Source organism: Procambarus clarkii, chromosome 17 (assembly GCF_040958095.1).
Source record: "Procambarus clarkii isolate CNS0578487 chromosome 17, FALCON_Pclarkii_2.0, whole genome shotgun sequence".
NCBI classification, from domain to species: Eukaryota; Metazoa; Arthropoda; class Malacostraca; order Decapoda; family Cambaridae; genus Procambarus; species Procambarus clarkii.
In genome coordinates this window covers 38,403,702-38,430,326 of record NC_091166.1, presented here as the reverse complement: position 1 = coordinate 38,430,326, position 26,625 = coordinate 38,403,702, and the positions used below count along the sequence as shown (strand labels likewise).

Sequence of the window (26,625 nt, the reverse complement as noted above, 5' to 3'; positions counted from 1 at the left end):
GAGTAATGATCTTGGCTGTGATTGGTGGACCGCGTCTCAACCGGGGGGAACGCCTTTGCACCAGTAATTTTGACCACGATATTTACAAGTGCTAGGAATCACTATGGCTGAGACCAAGATGTGGTGCATGCATTCAAAAGCTGACAAGGAGAAATATAACGAGGAAGGCGTCTCAACAGTTACCTCTGATGAACAGGTACAATGTTCTGCCTGTACGAAGGGCTGCTGGCTGCCCCTCAAAGGTTATGATGAAGGCTGAGAAACATAGGCTACCTCTCAAACTCTATTATGTATAATGTCATTATTATATATATAATCATATGACTAAGGTAAAATATCTTCTGATTTAGGGCTTCTATCCCTTTTAACTATTTTCCTAGCATCAGGGCTTAGCTGAAAGAGGAGTTCTCCAAAACTCATTTTCGTATTTCCAGGTGAAGAAAAAAAATGAATTACTATAGCGCCCTATGTCAGGAGATAGTAAATATAGAATATGCGGTCATATTTAATGAGACATGTTTAAAAGAAAACCTGCTGCCAGTATACACCAACATACATATTTATGTATGTAGGCCATTCCAGACCGACAACTAGAGCGCAAATCTGTAATTTCCTGAAACTGATAGATGCCTACTATATATAATATATAATATATATAATAGTGTATGAATACACTCTGGCTTCCTGTCCCCTGACAGTGAATTATTATTCACACACCTGTTAGGCTTATGTCAACATCTCCCCCCCCCCAATAATAATTTACAAATATTTTAATGCTCGATAGTATTTTGGTGATGAATTTAGAATATCATGGAACACTTTTGATGGTTTACAGAAAATGCATTGCCTTTCCTCTACCTAACTAGGCTTAAGCATTTTAATAATGAGTTGCCATACTTCAACTTGCTCCTAACTTTTCTTTAACTTATCTTAATCGAACATTTAGAAAAAGGACCTTTATGTATGAAGCAAATTGGGAATTGGATATTTTTTAGTGATAAGGTCCTATTGTTCCAGTCATTGGTGAATGGAACTTGACCAATGCCAGAAAATGCGCAACACTAATACTGTAATTCTAAAAATGTTCCCAGTTTTTAATGTGACGAGTCGAGTCGGTCCATTGATGCTGCAGTTACTGTAACAGTAACTTTATCTTGAGATATCAAAATTCTATGAATAAATTGGAGATTGGCCAAAAGAACATTGTTTAAATACAGAAACCCTTGAATTTACTTAGGGGCCACCAGTCCAGTCCACTCTGTGTTTTCCATCTACACAATCATTCAGCATTCTCTGTGTCTAACCCAGGTGTATTTTGTTTTGTAAGGTCAAACAACTCTGTAAGTCTTGCAAAAGTTCATCTTTCAATACATATTTTGCATGAACCAACAGTGATGCTCAATTAAAAATTATAGTGCTTTCATAAAGCTGTATTACAAATTCTCCAGCAGACTGTTGATGTACAAGTAATATGGTATAAAGCCTATAATTGTAAATAATAATATTGTTACAAAGTATGCCAATAAAATAGCTAATAATTAGTAACTAACTGAACTATTGACAAAAATCTTGAATTCCTGGTGTACTTTCCAAATGTATGTATGTAATGTTATGCAGTGTATGTATGTAATGCATGTAATATTTTGTTTACCTTGTAATCCAGTGAAAAGTATCTTATGGCCCAGAACGTTTACTGGATTGTGACTCGCACTTTGAAGTCACACTGGTCACTCAATCACACTGCTTTTGGTGATTGAGTAAAGGCACTGGTCTCCAGACATTTGAGAAAATGGACTTAAAACTACTTTAATAAGGTTTATTTCAAACTTATGGTATGAAATAGACACTGTTCTATAAGAATATTGGAATGGATGTGCTACATGTTATTTCCTCATTTTGATGTTTAAATTTTATCTTTACAATTTTCATGGTAATGATTGATAATTTGTGCATGGAAAACAGTATTTAAATACCTTAGTCATTATAAAATTAGTAAATCATTATTGTATTGCCAATGCAAGTTTTCTGGGGGGGAGCCCCTGCCCCTTGGAATATCTAAAAAAACTAGAAAAGAGGATTGAGGCATTAGAAAAATTAATTATGGGGGGTAGACGGGGTGAAGATGGTGGTGAAACAGGACGTGAAGTGGAAAGTGAAACAGGACGTGAAATGGAAAGTGAAACAGGACGTGAAATGGAAAGTGAAACAGGACGTGAAATGGAAAGCCAAACAGGACGTGAAATGGAAAGCCAAACAGGGCGTGAAATGGAAAGCCAAACAGGACGTGAAATGAAAAGCCAAACAGGACGTGAAATGGAAAGTGAAACAGGACGTGAAATGGAAAGTGAAACAGGACGTGAAATGGAAAGTCAAACAGGACGTGAAATGGAAAGTGAAATAGGACGTGAAGTGGAAAGTGAAACAGGACGTGAAATGTGCGTTGAAGAAAGTAAGGAAGAACATGACGTATTGATGATAGAGGATAGTCAGGAAAATGAACTTTCTAGTAGTGTTAGCGTTCAACCTTCTGTAGTGACAAATGTCGAAACAAAGGTTAAAGTAAAACGGTATAGAGAAATAAGAAAGAAATTAGATATGAATAAGATCACCTTTGATGCTAGTAGCTGTTGTGCAAATGAGGAGAAAGCAGAAATGTTACAGTGTTGGGAGAGTCTGTCTGAGAAAATCTCGTATCTCATGGAATGTGACAGACAGGGCAAAGGTAGTTTTATTAAATCATGGATGAAAGTAGAGTGAGAATATTATCTTGGAGCGTTAATGGGTTAAAATCTAGTGCGGTGGATGTACACTATTATACTCTTAGATAGTACTATATTAACCTGATATGTTACATGGGATTCTTGTATTTGTACTCACTGAATTTGTGCGCCCCTTGAGGGACTTGAAGTATGGGAAGGGGTAGAAATAGCCTAAGCTAATCTTTGATTTTTTTTTTTTTTTTTTTTTTTTTTTTTTTTTTAACTTGTCTCAATAAACCTACTTGAACTTGGAAGACCATTATGTATTAAAGTGTCAAATTATGGATAACCATAGAAATAAGGAAATAAGTAGTGTACCACTTCAAATTGTTTGGATGTGTGATAATGATATGATAGACAGAATACTTAGGAACTACAAGAATTTTGCCCCAATGATTGTAACACTTACTATATTAATATGCAATGTTAAATGTTGTATTGTGATTTGTGTATCTGTACTCACTGAATTTGTGCGCCCCTTGAGGGACTTGAAGTAGAGGGGGGTAGAAATAGCCTAAGCTACTCTATCCCTTTGAGATGTATTTTTTTCTTGTCTCAATAAACATACTTGAACTTGAACTTGAACCTGCCCCTTGTGGCTCCCTGAAGTTATGTCACTAAGATGGCTCCCAACTAGTAGGTTACATCAGCCATGGAGTTCTGTTTGGCTTCCCAGAGCTAGAATCTGGCTCCCTCCTCACAGAGGCACAGACTGGATGACACTGTGCCACCTCACCGGAAAAGCGTGCAGAAAGTTGGCAAACCAATACAGACCACTGCTAGGGTCAATGAGACTGGAGCTTCAAAACTGCCAAATGAACTCCCCAAACAATGTAAATAAATTATCAAATTTTTCAAAACTTGCACACACTCTCAAGCGCGTTAGCACTAACCTCCCCCTGCCAGTGGGGAAGGGGGGCAGAGCTACAGGTCTTCCCCACCATTCCAAGCCCGTTCTGCCGATGATGTAGACACCATCAGTTGTTCACTGTAGGGTTCTCAGGTCGCTAACCCGCCATATCGGTCCTGCTGTTTCTCAGTTAAGTGCCAGCCATCCTTGGACTTTGTCCTGTAGAGGACATTAGCTTGGTATTGTTCTATATTTTAGTTAGATTCGCAAGTGTATTTTCTGTCTGGTTTGTGTTGTGTGGTCTTGGCTTGTGGGGTACTTTGAGCTGCATCTACTCCAGACTATCTTTTGTGTGTGCTCCCTAGCACTGTGAGTCAGCTAGAGGCCTAGGGCCCACACAGAAGTAGCCCTGCAAAAAAATGATATATATATATATATATATATATATATATATATATATATATATATATATATATATATATATATATATATATATATATATATATATATATATATAAATATATATATAAATATAAAAAATTCTTATATAGCTTCTGTTCCTCCCTGCCATCTCCCCTTGATTCTAGCTCCTAAACATCCAAGGGTTTTGAGGTTGGGGGCAGGGTTTAGCTCGGGGTGTGACTTGGCCTTCTTCAGGGGGTAGCTTCTTCCGCTTTGGGTGTGGATGCAGTTGATCCACCCAGTCCAGCCTAATTCCCACCTAGTGTCAGGAGATGCTTTTTCTCCTGTTGAAAAAGATAGTTGACTAGACTGGGGCCTAATCTCGCCAAGGTATCAGGGTTTTCTTACTTCCAGCTGGCCCCTTCTTCCGAAACCTCTCCTTTGGACTCCACTTTTCTGTTCCAGGCAGTGGGCATGAACTCTGGCTCAGCCCTGTGCCTTCATTTTTGGCTTCTTGGGCTTGGGGAGTCTGATAAGAGTCTTTGAGTTGCTTAGACCCCAATTTACTTTTTCATCCCTTCTGATGACGGGCTTTTGCTTCAGAGGGATGGGGTTTTCTTACCACCACCTTGCATAATTTTGATATTTCTCTGGCCACCTAGGATTTGTTTCTGCATACCTTATAGTTCATTAGATACGTCCTTTAGATACTGAACAAGGATTTCCTTCCTGTCGGGGGAAACCCCCTTTAGTGGGTTGGACTGATCTTTTTAAATACTTCCGGTGTGACCCAGATTCTGCCCCTATCGAATTTGGGCCCCTGGTAAACCAAACAGAACTCCGCAGCAATGTCTCTTAGAAGTTTGGGAGCCATCTCGGCAAGATAGCTTCAGGAAGCCACCAGGGCATGTCCAGAAAGACAATTCATTACATTCAATGCTGGTTTTTCAGATGAGGGTGGAACGAAGTGTAGCTGCTATATTTAACTACTATTTAAACACTGAAAATGATGCAAAGGAACCTGTATTGCATCGTGAAAAACATATTATGTATTTAAAGAAAGGACTTAAAAATCTTCCTGAAGGATTTGTGGTAAGTTATGTCTTCAAATCCTAATTATTTTTGTGTATTATAACTAGATTGTATTACTGTATAATCAAATTTTGTATACTGTCACCATTTACAGCTGGTGACATTTTTGCTGCAAAAACTACTCAGTAAATTTGTTGCAGTATTTTATGTTGGTAAGAACAGTCAGTTAACAGAGAGCAAAGTTATGTTTGAAAAGCATTAATGATATACCACATACTGCACTTTCTTTACAGACGTTGGATGCAAGTCGTCCGTGGTTAGTGTATTGGGCTGTACATGCTTTAGAACTTCTAGATGTGAGTCTGACAGATGATGAAGCTACTGGCATTATAGACTTCTTGAAGCATTGCCAGAACCCAACAGGTGGCTTTGGAGGTGGCCCAGGCCAGTATTCTCACTTAGCACCAACATATGCTGCTGTTAATGCTCTTGTCATTATTGGCACACAGGAAGCTTATGATGCAATTAATAGGTAACATTCTAACTTATTTGCTACTAAAAGAAAATTCCACATAAAATTAGAAGTTATATGAGATAATTTAGATCTGAAAAAATGAGAGAACTCTCTGTTGATGTGAATTAAATGCTTTATGGTTTGTTAGTTGTGTGTGTTTAATTTTTTTGCTTAAACTTCATAGTATATGGCTAAAACGGAAAGTGAGGTAAGAAGTTGTGTGTCTGGCTTAGTACATTTGATGATAACCTTCCATTTCCTCTTTTCCCCCCCTCCTTGAGGAAGGAATGAAAGTGGGAGTTAGACTTCCACAGTGTGTTCCTTCTATTTATAACCTGACAGGAGGCATTTAGAAAAGATCATTACTGCATTAGAGATAAAAAGATCAATCTGACAATGACTGCAGTAGCACTGTGTGTGGTGGAATGATATGTTGTCTATGGGTGCAAGAGAGTGACCAGTTTAGAAAGTGGTATTTCATCTACAGAAAGTCTTGTCAAATAGTCAACTAATTTATTCCTCTCAAAATGATTAAATATTTACCATTCATCCTTTCTTATTCATTCAAATTTACAGAGAAAAGCTTCAAGAATTTTTATGGAAAATGCATACTGATGAAGGAGCATTTCGTATGCATGAAGGTGGAGAAGTGGACATTCGTGGAGCTTACTGTGCTGTGTCCGTTGCTCGACTTACTAATATATATACAGACCAACTTTTTTCTGAGACTGCTCACTGGATAATGCGGTAAGAACTTTTCAAGTGTAGATTTTACATCTCACTTTGATGTTAGTCATTTAAGACATACATACATATGCAGTATTTTCACAAACCCATTTTTCATTTTCATGGAGTGGAGATGCCATTTAAAAAATTATATTCACATATATGACTTCCAGTTTGTGCATGTTTCAATTTCCTCCTTACTGGATGTTTGTAGTATGTGTATCCTCATCACTTTAATGTTCTGTAACTCAGTTTTATAGATTTTATTAGTCATATTTTTCATTACCATCTTTAGATGTTGAAATTTTTAAAGAAGTATTTATCTGTGCCATATAATTTTTTTTCTTATTGAATAAGCCTTCCTATCTATCTATTATGCACAAAGAAAAATTGCAGATGGCAAATCTAATGAAAATGCTGATAACCAAAGGGAATGTTGAAGCTCATTTGTAATTGATTACCATGTTCTCGAGAAGGTTTTAATGGCTATTGATTTTTCTGGGGCCATTTAAAGACTATTAATACAGTAGAAATATTCTCAATGGTGAACAACAAATAAATATGGTTTCATTCATAAATAAGCATCATTTTAATAAATCACCATTTAAAAAAATAACAACATGAGCATCACAGTCCAGTGATGCTCATGTGTTTGGGATGCACATGGGTGCAAAACACTTGATATTGTAGCCAGAATTTATGACTTTGATTTAAGAGTTTTAAATATTGTACCATAGGTCTGAGGCTGGAAGCCATGCTGATAAAGTGTTAGTGTGCAACTAATCAAGTTTTCACAATAGGAAGATATTGTGATGCTTAACAAAGATACCTACCCTCACAGTTGATATTATCACCATCAGCTGTTATTTAATGACCTTATTGTCACAAACATTTTGTTTTGTATTTAACATATTGACAACATTTCTAGCCAAGTTTAAAGTCCCTGAGATACATTGTTCCACTTGGAGTGGTCAGTAGAGTTTTAACAAGTGTGGGGTTTGAGCTCTATATTATTTTCTATAATAATAACCATTGCATTATTCTCCTCTAAATATTAAATTACTGAAAATTTAAAATTAATCATTGTTGATCTGTGTTCTCGTCTGCTTTAAATAGCATAAGTCTACAGATGTAATAACTGAAATAATCACTTTGAAGAGGGGAACACTGGGGTAAATTAATAAATTGAGGGGAAATAAGGGATTATTGAAGATAACTGGGATTGTTTAGATAATTACTGGTGAAACAGCAGAGAATACTGGGGGTAACAGTACACCTGAATAATTGGGAATAACTGGGGATAAACTACTGTAAACAAGGGTTCTTCTGAATTTATTTACTTAAAACTCTACCCAAATACAATTCTCTTTGTAAAAATATAAACATAGTACTCCTTTGGAGAGTTAGTGACATCTTCACTTCTTGTAGGGGCGGCATTTGAGCCTCAGTTGTCTAAGTGCCTAGGCATTGTTCCTTTACTCCATCCTATCTCTGCTCCTTGTCTACATATCTCTATCAAGCGCTATATAGTTATACAGGGTGCTATTTCCTGATAATTATCTTATATTGTTCATCATGTAAACTAAAAGGGGCTCGTCTCACTCAGACTATGATAGTGACTAATGTCTGAATTTAGTTGACTTATAAAGCATCCCCTTGCACTAAGAGTACATAACTAGTAGTTTATTTTTTATATATGTGTTTTAGATAATTGTAAGTATTCTCATCACTTGTCATTTGAGAAGTAATTGGTGTCAATAGGGTGCAGAAAATATTCCACTATGAACAAAATGTGCAAACAAATTCAATCAAATTGCTGTACTCATCTTAATATTTCTTGCATTGAATAAAATTTCCAGCCTATATTACTATTCCATAACTAATTTAAACTATTGACAGTATAAATATCTTTACTTATTTTTCTTGGTGTATTAGGTGTCAGTCATACGAGGGAGGATTTAGTGGGACCCCAGGCATGGAGGCTCACGGAGGCTACACTTTCTGTGGTTTGGCTGCCCTTACCCTTCTCCATGCACACGACCTCTGCGACACACCAGCACTCTTGGTCAGTTGATACTGCTTTCATTTGAGTTTTCTAATATTTCACCTCTTTATTATGTATGTTTTTCTGGTTAATTCATCCTCTTAAAATTTACAGAACCTATACACAGAGAAATCACATTAATATGATGTATCACTGAGAAAATATGCCAGTGGAAGGCATTTAAGTTGTAAGTCACATTGGTCATGCCATTCACCTTGTGCATGATGTGCAGGTGAATGGTAAAGGTTCACATAAAAAATATTTCTGGGAGGAGCCCCTTCGGCTCCCTGGAGCTTACTAGACTGATATGTTAATGTCAGACTTTGGCATCAGTCATGTGTATGGAGTTCTGTGGGCCTACTGGTGACCACGAGCCAGAACCTGGCCCCCCCTCAGAGAGGCATAGGGAGCAATGGCCTATAGAAGCCCCTGTGTGGTTGGAAGCATTCTATGTCTGCCATTGACCGGGTCAGGCACCCAGAAAGGTAAGCATCCCAAAACAAACCCCTATTCTGATGAAAATATTGCTACCAAAGGCCGAACAAGTGGATAGAACGCCCCTAAAAGAAACGAGCATTTGAGCCTCAGTTGTCTAAGTGCTTAGGCATTGTTCCTTCACTCCATCCTATCTCTGCTCCTTGTCTACGAGGAGCATGATGTCACACGTTGCTGCGCCGCTGTCTGCGCAGCTCCCCCCTCCCCGGGAGGGGGAAGGAGGAGTCCCAGACCACTCGCGCCGGCTATCCACCCGTCGGTTCTAAGGCTGATGCTAGAGGCTACGGTTGTGTGCTCTGGCTCCAGTGATATTTTCAGCACTGTGCTTTGTGTGTGTGGTAGCTGTCTTCCAGGGGTGCGAGAATCAGGAGTTATTCTCCAGTACTCGAGCTGCATGCACCTAGGGTTCCCTTCCCTAGGTGCCCTGTAAGTACTGCCCTTGGAGCTTAGGGTTATTTTCCACATGTTTCTTAGGTCTTGCCTCTGCTGGGCTATTTTACTGTTCGTTTTTTTGGCCTCCCTTTGGGTCCTTGTGTGTTTTGTCTCCCTTTGTTTGCCTTAGGCTAGGAGGCAGTTTGCACTGGTATGGGGCGCAGGGTGCTGCGTAGCTTGTTTTCACCGATATAGTGGCCGGCTCTGTTCCTCTAGGGTACGCTGTCCTCTTGCAGGGTTTTGTTTTTGTTTTTGCCTTGTGGGGGGATCTGCCCTGCTTATTGCCCGCTTGTGCTTGACCTATTACGGTTCTTCTCTGGTGGTGCCCCCTGCTAGGTTCCCATGAGTGCACACGTCCCTGGGGTTCAGCTTTAGTGTGCTTGGTAGTTTTGGGTGCCAGTTAGCAGTACCCTGCCTGGGGTTACTTGGGCGTGAGTCTCGTTAAGCGCTCAGAGCCCTGGCAAACCCCTAGGGGGCGCGTGGGTCCGATGGATATGACCCCAGGGTTCCCAATCGCTTCATGCGAGTTTGAGGGTTGTTTGGTTCCCTTGTCTCAGGGGGACCCTCACTGTCTTTGCCTCCATCACGCTGCCTGTTGGGTCGGTGACACTTTCGACCCTGAGTCCTGCAAGTTCTGCTGCTTGCTTGTGACTAAATTTACCCAGTTTGGTGATGATCTTATGCAGGGTACAGGCGGTGCAGGTGTTGCATGTGCATTTTAGGTTGTTGCAATGCATTCGGTTGGTTGCTCACCCAGATGCCATGAGGCTGCCCTGTTTTGCTTATAGGGACCCGGACTTGGGGGTGGGGGTCACTTCAACCTTGGTTCAGTCCGCCCCCTCATCCTTCCCCTCCTATGGTACGTTCTGGTCTCCCCCCCCCTTCCCCCCCCCCCCCCCACCCCCCTGCTTCCGGCCCCGAAGCATTTGAGGTTTTCAGAGCCGGGGCAGGGTTTAGATGGTTTTGAGGCTTGTTCAGTCTTGGGGGATGCCCCTTCCGGTGTGGCGACGGAGGCATTCGAGTCTAGTACCCCTGTCGAAGCCACCGGGTCTGACCAGTGGGCCCCCTTCCGCGCCAGCTTTGCTCTTTTGAGGCCGGCGCTTTGGGAGATGACTCGGCCCCGGGTCCTGCGGAGGATCCCAGGGCGGGGGAGGGGCTGACTTGGGGGGGCCTTGGGCCCAGCTAGACCCCGCCTGGGTTTTTCTACCCTCTGAGCGGGGCTTCTTGTTACAAGGAGTGTGGTTCTCTTTTTTTTTTCCCCAGTGTGTATGAGTTGGATTTGGTGTCTGCCCCTCCCCGGGTTCGGTTCCATGTCCCCCCGGGTGTGTCGGTTTCGTCCTTCCGGAGGTTTTTGGCTTCTCGCATCCAATCTTCTGTGGTACCGGCAACCTTGCAACTTACCTCCTGTGTGACCCGGATTATGCCTCGGTGATGGATCCATCTTCGTTCAGATTTTGGACTTCGTTCCCTTTCGGGGTCTGGTATGAGGTTCCGGAGTCGTCCTGGCTGGCGGACTGTCCTGTCTTTGCTTTGGAGGCTTGGCATTCTTTCTGCCATACCCGCACGCTTGAGTGGCATGAGGCTGCGACGGTGGTTCAGGTTTTCCTGGGGGCGACCTGGAACACCTCAATGAGTGCTTGTTTGCCCCTGCCCTTCCCCGGGATGTGGGTGTGGTGCAGCTCCATGTGCAGGTTCCCTCCCAGGTTTGGACATGGCTGGGTCTTGTGTGGGACTCTCGGACCGCTTCCTTGTCTCTCCCTTCAGAGTCTTCTGCAGCTGCGGTCCTGCTTGTGTCTGTTTCTGGGGGGGCTTCCGGGTCACCTGGAGGTTGCTCGAGGATCTGTGTGGGAGGCTGAACTTCGCGATGATGGTCTACCCGCCGGGTCGGGTTTGGCTTCGTCGGCTGAGAAATACTGCTGGAACAACCGTGGACATCTTCAAGAGGAAACTAGATTGTTTCCTCCAAGGAGTGGCCGACCAACTGGGCTGTGGTGAATATGTGGGCTGCGGGCCGCTCCAAGCAACAGCCTGGTGGACCAAACTCTCACAAGTCAAGCCTAGCCTCAGGCTGGGCTTGGGAAGTGGAAGAACTTCCAGAACCCCACCAAGCAGATATCAAGCAGGCTGTTTTGGTTCCTTCGGGGACGTCTCTTCTGCCTTTCTCGCGATCGCTGGGTTCAGACCCCGGGGGCTTGTACTGGAAAATTTTTCTGTCACAGTTAGCTATACCTAACCTAACATTGTCAACAGCTAACAAAGGCGGGTGAAGCCCTTAGCAAACAAAAACTTGGGAAAACAAATATAGTCAAAACAACTCTGCTAAGATATGACATTGGGAGGGGGGGGGGGTCACTATATGGCCAAATCAATGGGAAGATAACTACACAGAGAGCCACTTGCTCATATCTTAAGGCAACACACACTGATGCCAAGGAGGGACTGTAAGTACTTTTAAGTATATTTGATTGATTTCTGCCTTCTAAAGGTCACTCAAACTGAAGTGTTTTCTGTGTTAATCCTTAGTACTATTATAACTGTGGGGATCACTTTAAAAGTTCATTCACTGTGCTTGTGCCAGAATGTTGCCTTGCCTGACTATTACAGGCTCTACTAAGATGGTGGAAACTTGCCTTATGGATAAACTGGGTGATACTGCTTAAAAAGTGGACTTTTGAAAGTGGACTCTAGAATGTAACCTGGCAATTTTTTCCAGTCAATACCTATAGTAGTTAAGTATGCATCGTACTAGCATGAATTGTAGTAACGATATTGATTATTATTGATGTTTTTTTATATCATGGCTACTATTTTTTTTTAAGAGGTGGGCAGTAAACCGTCAAATGCGCTTTGAGGGAGGTTTTCAAGGTCGCACCAATAAACTGGTGGATGGTTGCTACTCTTTTTGGCAAGGAGGATTATTCCCAATTCTGCACACACTTCTTACTCAGGAAGGTAAGACAGTATCTGTTTCATTTAATATTCATGTCATATTCAGTACATCCAAATTACAATGTTCCATACACATGTGGAGTTACTGTATCATATATATTGGCAGGGAGGGCTTCTCTTTAGAAGTTCCCTAAAGTTACAACCTGGAAGTACACAAGCCTTAGGGTTTTGTGACCTCTGAGCACCACAAGCAACTCGTGACTCCAGCCAGCTACTTGGCTCAGTCATGCATCTGGTGTGGTGGTGTCCACAGCTTCTAGTGCCCTGTCCTCTTTTCCTTGGTTTGATTTAACCAAGTTGGTTGGCTACTATTTATAAAAAAAAGATTAAAGAGAACAGTTTAGATTAATTAGAAATAAAACTCCTGTATAGTAGCAATGTACATATCATGTGATCTGTATGAAAGTATTTTTTCTGTGAGGATTCCCTTCGGCTCCTTGGAGATATCGGGCTAATATGTGATATATTAGACTAGGGCAATAGTCAGTGGAGTTCAGCCTACCGGGGACCATGAGCCAGAACCTGACACCCCTCAGAGAGGCACAGGGAGCAATGGCACCTGGAAAGATCCCCCCCTGTGGCTGGGGCTTTCCTAATCTGCTATCGACCAGAGTTAGGCACCCAGAAAGGTAGGCATAACGAAACAGACCCCTACATGTAAGAAAAATACATTAAAAAACCAATCAGAGAGGCAGAACTCCAATTCCCAACAAAACAAGCAAACGTCACATACCGCCACCTGTCTATGCAACCTCCCCGCACCTTCTGCGCCGGTTACCAAGCAAGCAACCCCAGTAAGTTGGCTATTGCTATCTAGGGTGGTTGTCAACTCTGGATGCGAATTTCAAGCAGTGTTTTATCTTAGTGGTGTTAGTGGGGTTCTCTGCATTGTTGAGGCGTGGTGGCCAGGTGTAACCAAATGTACTGGGGCTGCATGTGCTTAGAGTGACCTTCGCCAGTTGCCCTGCAAGTACTATCCCTACGTGCTAGGGTTCTCTTCCCTGGTGTGTTTTGGTCCCCCTTTCCTGTAGGGATTTTTGCTGCTCGGCATTTATCTCGCCCTTGGGGCCAGCTGGGGTTTCATGGCCGTTGTTTGGCCTTGGGTAGGGAGTGGCATTGTTGCTGGTTGGGGCATCAAGGTGTTGCACAGCCAGCTTACATACACAGCAGCCGGTTCCTGTTTCCTCTAGGAACATTGTACTTTTTCGGGGTTTTTCTTTTCTTTTTGTTATTTGCCTGGTGGGGGTCTGTCTTGTGTGGCTATAGGTCCAATTCTATTGTGTTGGTGGACCTCTGCTAGGCCCCATGATTGTACAAGTCACAGGGTGTTTCAGTGTTTTGATCTTCCTCTTGTTAGCTTTGGATCTCAACCGGTTAGCAACACCTTGCCTGGGCTTCCTATAGCAGTCAGCTTATGGGCTCTGGAAAACACTTTCGGGGGCTTGGTGGACCTATGGATGTGTATTCCGAGTTCCAGCTTGCCTCATGCAAGTTTGAAGGTTGCTGTGTGCCCTTGTCTCAGGGTGACACTCACCCCTTATGCCTCCGTCATGCCGCCTGTTGGGTCACCGACACCTTTGACCTGGATTCTTGCGAGACGTGCTCCTTGCTTATTCTCCAATTTACCCATTCTAATTTCCATTTACCCATTCAGACATTCTGGACTTGTCCTGTCTGAACCCTTGGATTCCTTGCCCCTTCTTTCGGATGACCACTCTGTCTCTGGTCCAACTTCCTTTGAAACTGGGTGCCTGAATGGTGTCCCTGGACCTCTCGAATGCGTATTGGCATATTCCCATTCATCCGGGGGTTCCGAGACTTGTAAGTTTCGTGGTGGGGCATCAGGCTTACCACTTTTGTTGCCTTTCTTTTGGCTTGAATCTGGCACCTCACATATTCATGTGTCTTACCAGAGTTGTGGTGATCTGTTTGCGTCTGCTAGGGGGTTCGGGTTCTGGCCTACCTCGATGCCTGGCTGGTGTGGGCTCCAAGTGGGTTTACTTGTCTGCTCTCCAGGGATGTGGTACTTTCCCAGCTCGCCAAATTCAGGTTCCTGGTGAACTGCAAAAAGAAGTCCCATCTGGTTCCATTCCAGGTTCGGACCTGGCAGGGTCTTGTGTTGGACTCTCGGACAGCTTCCATGTCTCTCCCAACGGAGGCGTTTCTGCGGCTGTGGGGGGGGGGGGGGGGGGATCCTGGGTCACTCAGTGGTTGCTCGAGCAGTTGTGCGGGGAGTCTGAACGCCATCATGCTGGTTTACCCAATGGGTCGGATTTGGCTTCGGTGTCTGTTCTGGTTCCTTTGGGAACGACCCATCTGCCTTTCTCGCTATCACTGGGTTCGGCCTCCATGGGCCTCGAGTCGGTTGCTGCATTGCTGGCTTCCTTTTTGGGTTTTTCGGGGATCAGTGCCTTGGATTCCTGCAGCTATTGGGCATATTAGCCCAATAGTTGCAGGGAGCCTTTGGGACTCGCCCAGAAAATGGCGTTTCATTACATTGAATGCTATTTTATTGTAATTTCTGCAGTATGAACATAGTAGTTATACTGTATTATTAGTTTATTTCCCCAATGTTTTCTGTCCAGTACTGTTCTCAATGGAATATACTACATATGTTCCAGATGCAGTAAATATCAGTGCAGAGCACTGGATGTTCCAGCAGGAGGCACTTCAAGAATATTTATTACTTTGCTGCCAGCATCAACGAGGAGGACTGATTGACAAGCCTGGAAAGTATGAATGAATTGTTTATCTCTAACACATATGAAGTGTGATTAATGTGTTCTTAGACTAGATTGGGTTTTCAAAAATCAAGCCCTTCAAAGTGCACCGTATTATCTCATTCCATTACTGCATAGTAAATGAAAAAGTGTAGTTGTTGTACAGTACAAAGCACATTTCAAGGTGAAGAAATCCTATTATACATGAATTTGTTTGATAAGGTCAGCAAATCAAAGCTTTTTAAAAATGCTTCTCTCAAGATGTCTTCCACCAGGGTATCATTATAAAATGTGCTGTGCCTCATTTTTATAACTAGCCTTCTTTCCATCATGCAGCACTGGATGATGAATCAAGAAATGCTAAGCATGCATTCAGGTTCTCCATTTTACTTTAACAGCCCTTTCTGTTAAAAATTTTCTGTCTAAGAACATCTTTGATCGCACTTTATACTCTTCTTGTATTCATATTGCATTTTTGAGCACTCGACATCTCCACCTGTGCATGTCTCCAATAGGTCAGCTATAGAGAGCACACTTACAATGGTGTCACAAACACCAAGATGAGAGTAATGTTTGTTTGATGATGATGTTTCTTCAATATGATTTCATAAAACCATTACAGACAAAATGTTATCTACAAATAAAATCTACTGTACAGTACTTTTATCTCATTGTTTCTTTACATTTGTCAAAAACAAAAACTCCAGGCACATTTGTTGATGTATTAACAATTTAACCACTGAACTGCGCAACGCGCCTGCAGGCGCTCGACGGGGGTTGCGCAACGCGCCTGCAGGCGCTTGACGGGGGTTGCGCAACGCGCCTCTGGGATCTTATATTTTTAATGTATGATTCAAAACTCCCGCGGCTACATGGGGTTCACATCAGTTTCCTCAGAGCTCTTGTAAACAGACGCCATTTAAAAAAAAAATCGTGGGCAACATTCCTAGGTGTGAGAGCCTCGGTACTGAATGAGTAACCAAGGCTGGCGCATGCAGCATGAGCTCACAGCACTGCTGTTCAGCTTGTGACCACAGCATCGCCTAATAATGTCAAAATATATGTATAACTGGTATTATTTAGCCATGATAGTATTACAGAAGAGCCTGAGTGTGATAATGACTGGTTACAATGTTCAAATATCAGTGAATCGATGCTGTTCACAATGTTCACAGCGCTAGCCACAGCACCACAGCATTATTTCGTCCATCTAGGCATCTTCAAACAACTTCATATGTTACTTTAAAAAATAAACTTGTGGTCAATTATTCATTTACAGGATTTAGTGACCAGGATTGTGATAATAGCAAGATTGTGGTGATAATTAGTACTGTGCGTAGTATTGTGGGAGGAGGAAGTTTGGTGAGGGAGGGAGAGAATCCAGATAGCATCATTGTGTGTGGCAGCCACTCTTGTTTTGCTCACCATACTAGCTTAGTGGTTTGCTATGGTGAACACACATGTACATGGGTATATACAATGTGTGTGTATATAGTGTAATACAGTAACAGCAACTGGAGTATGTTGAGAGGAGCCATTTTGGTGAGGGAGGTGGCATCATACTCGTAGCGTCATCTGCTGGCTGCTGTGTGATTTCTCATGTAGTGTATGGTGGCCACTATGCTGTTTGGATACAATACCAGTTTACTTGCATAGTTATGGTGAATAAAACATGTAGATATGTATACATAACATGTGTAAATAGTGTTTATATAGGGAGGGGCAATGTTGGTGAGTAAGGTGTAAGGAATATGCTAGGTATTGGAGGAGTGAGGGAGGGCTGGCTGGGTGTGGCAGCTCATACTCGTTCCGAGTGTGTTTTATGATGAATGTATATAGTGTGTGATAGCGTATAGTATGTAAATATGTTATAAATATACATAAATGAACATGAAACATTGGATATATGAGCAATATATGTGGACACATTTGAGACACACAACACAGTGTCTTGGAACAGTATGGATGTTCTACTGCTATAATGTGTATGTGCTCATTATACATAGGACTGGTAAGGAAAACAAAACAAATGTATTTGGAAATGTACGCAAAAAATTAACAAAAAAATATTTGTGGCAACTCGCGCATGTTGAAGCTGGCGGGTGAGTGGCTTCGGGAGTTTACGTCACGGGCGACCACCAAATCGTGACGTCACATGGCATTTTCCTGACCCCATTGCGGCCAAAGTAATTGCAATTTCGATTTTTTTTTACATATCTGTGATCAGGGAAGGGTAGTTAACATTTTCAAAAACAAAAAGAATTTTTTCCTGAGAATTTATTTCCTGCGTACAGGGAGGCAAGTGGGGGTGCCGTATTTGGAAGACGAGCACCACAGTGGTTAAAGTTCCGACCTTTTAATGCCTGCCTAACGGTAAACAATCTGGCATTTCAGAAGTCGTTTTCAAGGACACCTAAAAAGTTCATACTCTTTTATTATGTTTTACATTGTTTAGGGTTATAACTATAAATTTGGTGTCAGAATTTTTGTAAATGGATTTGCCAGAGAATAACTTATGCATGATGATTCTGGATATCCAAATATTTATGAACATTTTCTCAACATTGCTCATATATTTTTCATTGTAAATTAAACAAAAAAATATGGAAATGTGTGCACATGATCGGTCTATATTGCTATAGAAAGAAAAAACATAACTCATACTTTTCCAGCAGGTAATTTGCAAATCATGTGGAAATACTTACAAGTCGAGCAGTTATTTAAAAAAAAAAAGTTATAAAAAACACACACCACCCTTGAGTGAAATCCAAAGGAAGACACACCTCACAAATATGCAAGAGAAACATGTGAAATGGATCCCCCAAATACGTGAAAATATAATCCCAACACCAAGGCTTTAAAATCAGATTATAAAATCCATGTGTACAAAATGTTAAAAATTAAAATTACATCAGACTCAAACAAGGTCAAAACTCCCATTTTCCACACCAAGGTAGCCTTTGCTTCTACAGTATTTTGAAAAGTCCAACTATTTTGATAATTCTTTCACTCTTGGTATTGTACCTTTTTTTCTCTTGGATTCATATGAATATTTATACAAAGCTAGTGTACATTTTTCATTATACAGAATATATTTTTTTCAGATTTAGAATTTTGGAAATATAAAAATTCATAATAAAGTAGAAATCCAACATTTGCTTTTCTTCATCTTTAGTCAAGTTTGACAGGGTTTTCAGCTTTATTGGTGTCATCTCTAATGATTTCTTGTTCACTGCTGCTGAAGAAACCATTGATCATGCCTGTCCCATCTTCTAAAAATGATTTCTTTAATATGATTTTTGCCCTGTCATTTATAATGCAATTTGCATTTATTAGAAGGATAATGTGCTATTTATTCTTTTGTGTTTGACATTTTCATTTAATAATTACTTTCTGGTGTACATTTAAATTTTATTTAATTACAGGGTTCAGAATTCTATTCATGTTATACATTTCAGGGGGCCCGATTTCTATCACACATGTTATACGTTAAGTGGCATGTCTGTAGCGCAACATTTCTCCACTGCTGCAATACATAAAAAGTGTGTTGTGGGTCACCCCTCCAATGAATTGGTAAGTTGTGTGTTAATTTATTATTATTATTATTTATTATTATTTCCTCTCTGGGAGTGCTCCTCTTAAATGTTCCCTGAGCTACCTAGCCTGATAACCCCCACCAGGTCCTTGTGAGTCACGAGCACCTACCGGAGACCAGGAGCAAAATCTAGTCCACTTGATAAAGGCAAGAGAGTCTGCGAATATGAGATCATACCAGATCAAGAGGAAAAAACATCAGAAAGATAGTGTTTTTCCTCTTGGCTTGGGTTGGTCTTTTATCCCCAGACTTCTTTGTCTCTATTGAGTGGCCCAAATTTTACTTCTGGTCAGGGTATAACAGTGTATCACTTTAAAAATACAGTACTGTTCTCCTTCTTTGAGCATCAGACAGGTGCTTACATCTCTTTATTACTGCATTATTCCTCAGTTCCAGTTAATAGAAGCTGTTCTCCTTATCAACAAAATGTTCTTATTTTTTAAAAAATTGTCTAAAATCAATTTCTGAAAATATTTTGATGAAAGTTTCACGACGCTGAAGTCAGTAAGTTGGAGATTTGTTTGACATTTCTGAGGGGAGCCCCGTCGGCTCCCCGAAGCTATCCAGGCTGATATTGCTAATGTCAGACTTTGGCATCAGTCATGTGTATGGAGTTCTTTAGGCCTACCGGGAACCACGGGCCAGTACCTGGCTCCCTCAGAGAGGTACGAGGAGCAATGGCCTATAGAAACCTCAGTGTGGTTGGAAGCATTCTATTTCTGCCATCGACTGGGTCATGCACCCAGAAAGGTAAGCATCCCAAAACAAACCCCTATTCTGGTGAAGAAATTGCTACTGAGAGCCGAACTAGTAGACAGAACTCCCAAAATAAAAACTAGCTAACAAGCATAACGTCACCACGTCGCCGCACCGCTGTCTGTGCAGCTCCCACTCTCCCCAGGAGGGCGAAAGGGGAGCCCCAGACTCCTTGCACTGGCTACCCAAGACCCCAATTTTGAGGCTGACGTGCTAGGCAGAGGTCGTGTGCTCTGGCTCTAGACTTGGTTTCAGCTCTATGCCTTGTAGCATGGTGACTATCTTATAGGGTGTGTGTGAGCCAGGAGTAATTCTTCAGTACTCGGGCTGCATGCGCCTAGGGTTCCCATCCCTAGGTGCCCGGTAAGTACTGACCTTGGGGCTTAGTGCCATCTTCCACAAGTTCCTTGGATTCTGCCTCTGCTTGGCCATTTACTGCTTGGTTTTCGGCCGTCCTTTGTGTGCTAGGGTGTTCTGATCTCCTTGTTTCCCTTAGCGTAGGAGGCAGTTTGCACTGGTAAGGGGCACAGGGTACTGCACAGCTTGTTTTCACCAATCATAGCGGCCAGCTCTGTTCCGCCTAGGTACACTGTCCTCTTGCAGGGTTTTCTTTTTTCTTATTGTTGCCTGCCTGGTGGGGGGCCAGGTCTGCCTTGGTTGTTGCTCCTCTGTGTACTGAATACTCTTCTCTATTTCGGCGGTACCCCTGATTTGGTCCCCGTGAGTGTACATGTCCCGGGGAGTTCAGTTCTTAGAAAGTTGTTTGGTAGATTTGGGTACCGGTTAGCAGTACCCTGCCTGGGTTTCCCTGAGCGTGAGTTCCGTCTCAATTTAGCAATTTCTTCACCAGAATAGGGGTTTGTTTTGGGATACTTACCTTTCAGGGTGCCTTACCTGGTCGATGGCAGACATAGAATGCTTCCAACCACATTGGGGTTTCTATAGTCCATTGCCCCTCGTGCCTCTCTGAGGGGGGCCAGGTTCTGGCTCATGGTCCCTGGTAGGTCTAAAGAACTCCATACACATGACTGATGCCAAAGTCTGACATTAGCAATATCAGCCTGGATAGTTCTGGGGTGCCTCCGGGTCTCACCCAGAAAATGGCGTTTCATTACATTCAACGCTGGCTTTTTTAGTTAATGGTAATTGATAACAAAATTAACTGAACAGTGAAAGATTGTGAACTTGTTTAGGTATTTACTTTGCATATTTTGAGATTTAGAAAAATGGTTAATTATGTATTATTTATTTGAATACAATATTATAATATTAGTTTCTCTCTTGGACAGGTGGTGGTGCACCCTTTGTACAATATAGGCGTTGAGTCGGCTGTATCAGCCACACAGCATTTTAATAACTTGCCAGTGCTAAAGATCACTGAATCAAACTCCAATACCACAAATCAAGAATCACAAGTTCAGACGTAAGGGTGAGTCTTCGTGTAGAGGTGTATTACTTAATATATTTTTAACCTTTCTTAGGATACATCTGAATGAAGAAGCGAGAAATAGTGTAAATATTGTGTAAAAAAAATACGGTTTGTCTAAGATCTTCTGAAATCAAGCAGTGATATTATGAAATTTAACTTGACAAATAAGATATCAGCTTAAATATACATGGAATGAGCAACATTTCTTGTAACAGTTTTATCACCAACATATTACACTGGAGCTTTGTTTAAGAAAAGGTTAGCAGTATGACACATCAAATTTTAATGTTTCTGTTGGATTTCGACAGAGTAATGTCAGTTTAATGCAATCCTTAATGGTATTTGGATTTTGTATCTTTATATATACAGGCACACCTCCAAAGTGTGGATTATGTAATTACAAACCAGATCCAGAGTTGCATGAAATTTGGATTTCTGGATAATTAGCCTCTTTGGTCTGTTTGTCACCAAATTTTCCAGATGTTTCTTATAGGAAGTGATACAATAAATCTTTGTGCATATTTAAACATGAAACCATTATTTATATATTGTGCCTATAAATAATAATCTTGCAAACAAATCCAACAGGCTTGTGGTCACTTAACAGTTAATAGCACAGTCTGGTTTTGATAAGAGGCAGAAAAATGCATTTATAGCACTGTCAAGATGACTGTTAAACTTGTGCAGTTGCCCTGAACTGGCCTTGAAGCTCTAGATGCCCCTGGTTAATACCAGTCTCTCAGCTTAAGACTAGCTGTTCACCCCAGACTACAGTGCTTCATAAATCTTTGGTAAGCCACATCATCTAAATCCTCATGGTTAAAAGGTTTCAATGTTTCTGGATTGGCCAAACAGTATCTCCCTGTAGCTAGCTGCACAAGAGGTACAGTAGTTCCACATCAGCCCTTAATAATCTACCAGAGAACAGTGGGTGTCAGGTTTGGGGAGCCAAAACCTAGCCCCCCACTCACAGAGGCACAGGGAGTAGGGGATTCATAATCAACCTCACTGAAGAAACAAACCCCCTCAGAAGGAAAGGAAGCAAAGCAAAGTAGACAACTGCCAGGTTCGCAAAACATAAAGAGACAATGCAGCAAACAACTCGGCAAACAATCCACCAAGCAGTTAAGTCATACACCCCACAGCAACAGCTGACCACCACCATGGAAGCTCTCTCACCTGATATTTGATCTTGTATGATCATTTCACTAGTCAATTCTTTGGGTCCCAGATTTTCTAGATAAGTGTTAGCAATCCTTTGGAGTCTGTCCTGTGGGGAGCCCATTGGCTTGTACAGTATATTGTTTCATTCTATAGTATTTGCTTCCCATGCTTGTGTTTACAAGACTCAGTTGTTGTGTGAACTTTGGAAATAGTTTGCTTCTAGCAGCATGTGCCTAGGGCAGGACTTTCCTAGGTACTTGCTGGTGTTGCCCCTGCCCTAATAAGATGCTTTCCTGGTGAGTTCCATTGTTCATTCCTTAGAGGCTGGCCTTCTGTGGAGGGTGCCTCACCCTGAGCAGTGCAAGGGCCTTTGTCTCCTCTGCAAGGCTCTGAGGTCAAGGGAGTTCAGTTGTTGTTTAAGGAGTGCACCAGCATTCACATGCTTGTACATACAGCACACTGCTGACATTCTTCATAACCAAGTTTTTCTTAAGGACTGCATTCAGTGAATTTTCTTTTGGCGTGTGTCGTTTGTGCCTACATGTCCTGCTTGGTCTTTACTTTCATGCTTTAGTAAGGATGTCTTAACGTTCTTGCAGACGGTCTCCCATTTTCGGCCTACTTCTGTGGACTGAACTATTGAAAATGTGTTCTTCTCTTGGCTCTGCCAGGCATTTGGGGGTTCCTGAGATGGACCTCTTTATGTCAGCATGGAACCAGTAGGTTTCTGTCCTGTGTGTCTCAATTTCCTGTTCACAATGCTCTCATGGTTGATGCCTTGCAGCTGGTCTGTTTTGAGGTTAGAGGGAGGGTTCCTTCTCTCTTCCTTTCGGTTCAACTGTTGCTCTGGGGTTTATCCAGACTGGAGATATTCAATGGCCGGGTGATTCTTCTGGCTCCTTAGTGGCTTTCTCAGCTTTAGTTTCCAGCCCTTCTGACTCGGAGTCTGAATCTGGGCATTTTTTACAGCTTTGCCTCTTAACAGATTAATCTGGAGACCTCCTGACTGGTTTGAGGTTCTTTTCTGCTCTTTGAGTGGAGTTTCTGCCTCTGGTCTTTCATTATCTGTGTGGTGCGCAGATCGCTGTGCTTTTCCCCTCTCTCACCTGCACAATTCATCACAGTGGCAATATGAGGTTTCATTGCACTGTTTTTGTCTCTCTCTATCATTTGTCTTCTGTTTTAGTTTTGTTGTTCCTATGCTTTTTGTCTTGTGTGTTGATTTTCATACTGTTGCCTCTTATTGTTTGGCATTGGCTGAGCCATTTTTGTTGGCTTTTGGTGACAATACTGCCTCTGTGCTGTTTAGTCAGTTGTCTCATGTGTTTTTCACCTTTTTCACCTTTCACCTTTTTTCTTCTCCTGGGTCATTTTGGTCTCTGGATCGAGTGCTGGTTTTTCTTGTCTCTTTGGTTCTCGGTCACCCCTTCAATCTGTGACTCCTTTTTAGGATCAATATTTGTGTTGTTCCTTGCTTCTGGTTGTGGGGTTGGGGAGCTTCTTGCTCTCCTCCAGAAGTGTGGGTTTTGTTCTTTTGGCCTTATTGTGCAGTTTCTTCATTTGCTGTTGCCTTCTTTTTTAGTTCTAAGACAGTTGGCTTCTGGAGGGTTCTTTGGGTTGTTCACCCGAGGTGCATTGTTTATTGTGTCCAGTTGCAGCAGTTTGCAGTGTAGTACCTTCTAGTCAGTTCTGTCCTCAGATCCATATTGTTCAGTGATTTGCAGCTTTGACTGCTGTATTTTATGATTTGCCTTGAGTCAATATCCAAGCTCGGATGTTTTGAAAGTCAACTGGGGTCCTGGCGGCTCATTATCTAGCCAGTGTGCCTGGTCCCCTTTGAGACCAAAATCTTGGGTAGAGTTTTTCCCTGGGTAGAGTTTCCCTCCCCTTAAGGGGTTTGACCTTTGCTTTCCCCCATCCTTGGTAAGCTCAATTCTCTCTCTCTTCTGTGGAACCACTATTTGGCCCCTTCAGAAAACAATCAATGAATGTAATGAAATGCCTTTTTCTAGGGGAGGAAGGGGGTCTCAGAGGCTCCCTGGACCCTCCCCTCCCACCAAATGCATTGGTTGGTTTCCTGTAGGAACCAAACTGAGGCATTGTTGACATGGGGAGTTGGCAAGTTCTGTGGTGCTGCCACTTGGAGGTGGTCAACTACTAGAGGGAGTATGATCTAACTACCGGGTGGATTGTTTGTTGCCATATTTGTGTACCATCTATGACACCCTTGCAGTTGTGTGTTTTGTTTCACTTCCTTTCTGAGTGTTTGTTTCTTCGGTGAGGGTGATCACGAGTTCTCTGTTCCCCCGTGCCTCTGTGCAGGGTGCCAGGTTTAGGCTTCTGGTCTGAGGTAGGCTTTTAAAGACTCGCAAGGGCTGATGTGACCTACAGGTGTGGACCTATCCGAATGTGGCTAGCTACTGGGAGCCACCAGAGACCCCACCTTTGCCCGTCAGAAAAATCCCTTTTTTTTTTTTTTTTATATCCAATGCTGGTTTTGTTGCCAGTTTTTTGTACATCACTGCTCTTTTATGCAAAGTATATGATCTGCTTCCTTAGTCTTTAATGTTAAAATCAGCACTAGTACCAATCTGCTATCCACATTTCTATAAATGCATTACTGTATTTTGACTAATTTTTACAAATGCAAAAGCAAGACAAGTAAAAATTAAAAAAAAAATATTTGTAAATTACTTTGTGATGATCCAGATTTCATTGCATCCCCACCTGAATCTGGATTTATTAAGAAATCCAAATTTTGGGGGGAAATCTGGTGGGTGGATTTTGTCTGTTGTTTAGAGAGATCTGCTATAGTGAGGTTCGGAGTTTGGCGGGTGCACTGTAATATTAATTTACTTATGTTTATTGAAATTAAATTAAAATAATTTTTACCGAGTATAATAAACCAAATTTAGACAAATCTATAGGCTTCAAGTAGTGTCTGTGATTTCATTGTGATACTTTTGTCAATATTTTGTAACTGTATTGGTTATCAACACACTGATAGAATCATGTAGTAATGCTCTTCCACTATATTATATCTATCTATATCATAATGCCTTATCATGTGTTCAAATAGTGTGGCACTTAGAAAAACTTTGTCAAGAATTGTAGCTACTGGTCAGCTTTGCACCCCCAAATGTTGAAACTTCAACAGCATATTATGAAGAATTTTACACATTGCTTCGTTAAAAATATTTGAAGCAGGTTATCATTTGCTTCTAATAATAAGGCTAATTATTGTGCAATGGTTAAAATTGATTTAAAACTGTATCAGTATTTAATTTATATTTTGTATAACGATACAGTATACCTAAACTTTAATGCCATATTTCACCCTTTTTAAGCTGCCATCATACTGACAAATATTATAAGCTAAAAAGTAAATCAATGTATGGGAGGGGGAAGGAAGAAAGGCAAGAAATGTAATTACTTTTATATAGATGGCAGTAAGCTTTGTATTGGATACATAGAGAAGAATTCTTGTGAATTCCCATGTGGTTGAATTTATAATTAAGAATTGCAGTATAAGTGCATCATAATTATGTTGTATATTGTGTAAGTTAAATATTATATTTCCATTAATAGCTTTCAACCTATGGCATAATAATTTATATAAGCATCAAATATTTTCAATTACCTGTAATTAATTTAACATCTCTAATTAATTAATTATCCATCTTTAATTAATTAATTAGACATCTCAATGTCTAATCATCGTCAGAGTAAACGTCGAGATGTAAGTCTCGTCTTAACCACACACTCAGACCTTGATAAAACACTCAGGAGAGTGCAAAAGACTTGGTGTAAATTCCTTACATAAATTTCATATATACACACGTATGGGTTTTTATCCTATGTTATTATGTCTGTGAGAAGACATTACCATTACTAATGAGTATTTATCACGTGACTTCAACTTTTTATTTTAATTTTTATTTATTGGATACAAATTAACTCCATTACTTGCATTAGATAACCATTATATTACAGTACCACAGTGAGCACATACTGTTGTGATCTTGTACACAAGTATATTATCAGATAGTGCTATACAACTTTTATTTGCATTAAAAACTATTAACTCTGATGTGGACAATAACTAGCTCAGGTTTGTTTGTACAGTGACTTTGTCATTCAAATATTATAATAAGTTTAGGGCTAAGGCCTAGTACTGGAGATAGTAAAGCATGTATTGATACCTATTGCAAATTTTTCAGTGAATCTTACTTGGGTGGGTATTTTAACATTTCATAATTTTATGAATTTAAATGTTATTTGTTATGTACAAGATTTTATGTAAATTTATATCTGTGTGATGTTAACTTATATTATGATTCTAATTGTTTACATTTTCAAGAGGATAATTTTTCATATTTAAATATAGGCTGATCACATTCTGAAGGAAAATGTGAGCTTTCATTAGGATCCACCATTAATTTTTCCACTTGAGGTCTGTTTTGAAATCCATTATTGTTTACTAATTACTATTAATTTAGTTTGTGCAGAATTGTAGCTAATCAAATTTGCCAACTCCTACCCAGTTTGCATTGCTGTAAATTTCAAATAAGTGAATGACCTTCACTTATTCATGATCTTCATAATGTAAATCAGTGAATTTTCAGAGTGCAAGGTCTTGCATGTGATGGTGGTTTAGTCTTGATTTCATTACTGCTAGGTAAGAACAGCTGTTGAATTGTTGCATAACTTGTGCCAGTTGGTTGGTGTCTTGCACAACAAATGTTAGCTATTCTTATT

General features: G+C 41.1%; 1 protein-coding gene across 2 annotated transcripts; it reads left to right on the top strand.

The window, feature by feature from the left end:
* Fntb (Farnesyl transferase beta subunit) lies at positions 1 to 24,547 on the top strand. 2 transcript variants are annotated; one of them, XM_069325849.1, is made up of 10 exons: positions 1 to 196; positions 4,963 to 5,103; positions 5,337 to 5,575; positions 6,134 to 6,304; positions 8,219 to 8,348; positions 12,074 to 12,206; positions 14,825 to 14,936; positions 18,382 to 18,496; positions 20,564 to 20,703; positions 21,292 to 24,547. In XM_069325849.1, the coding sequence occupies exons 1-9, from the start codon at positions 104 to 106 to the stop codon at positions 20,699 to 20,701; spliced, it is 1,272 nt and encodes a 423-aa protein (XP_069181950.1). In that variant the 5' UTR covers positions 1 to 103; the 3' UTR covers positions 20,702 to 20,703; positions 21,292 to 24,547. The 2 variants fall into 2 exon arrangements, with proteins under 2 accessions (XP_069181950.1, XP_045621456.1); XM_045765500.2 differs by having other exon boundaries at positions 20,564 to 24,547.
* The last annotated feature ends 2,078 nt before the right edge of the window (positions 24,548 to 26,625 follow it).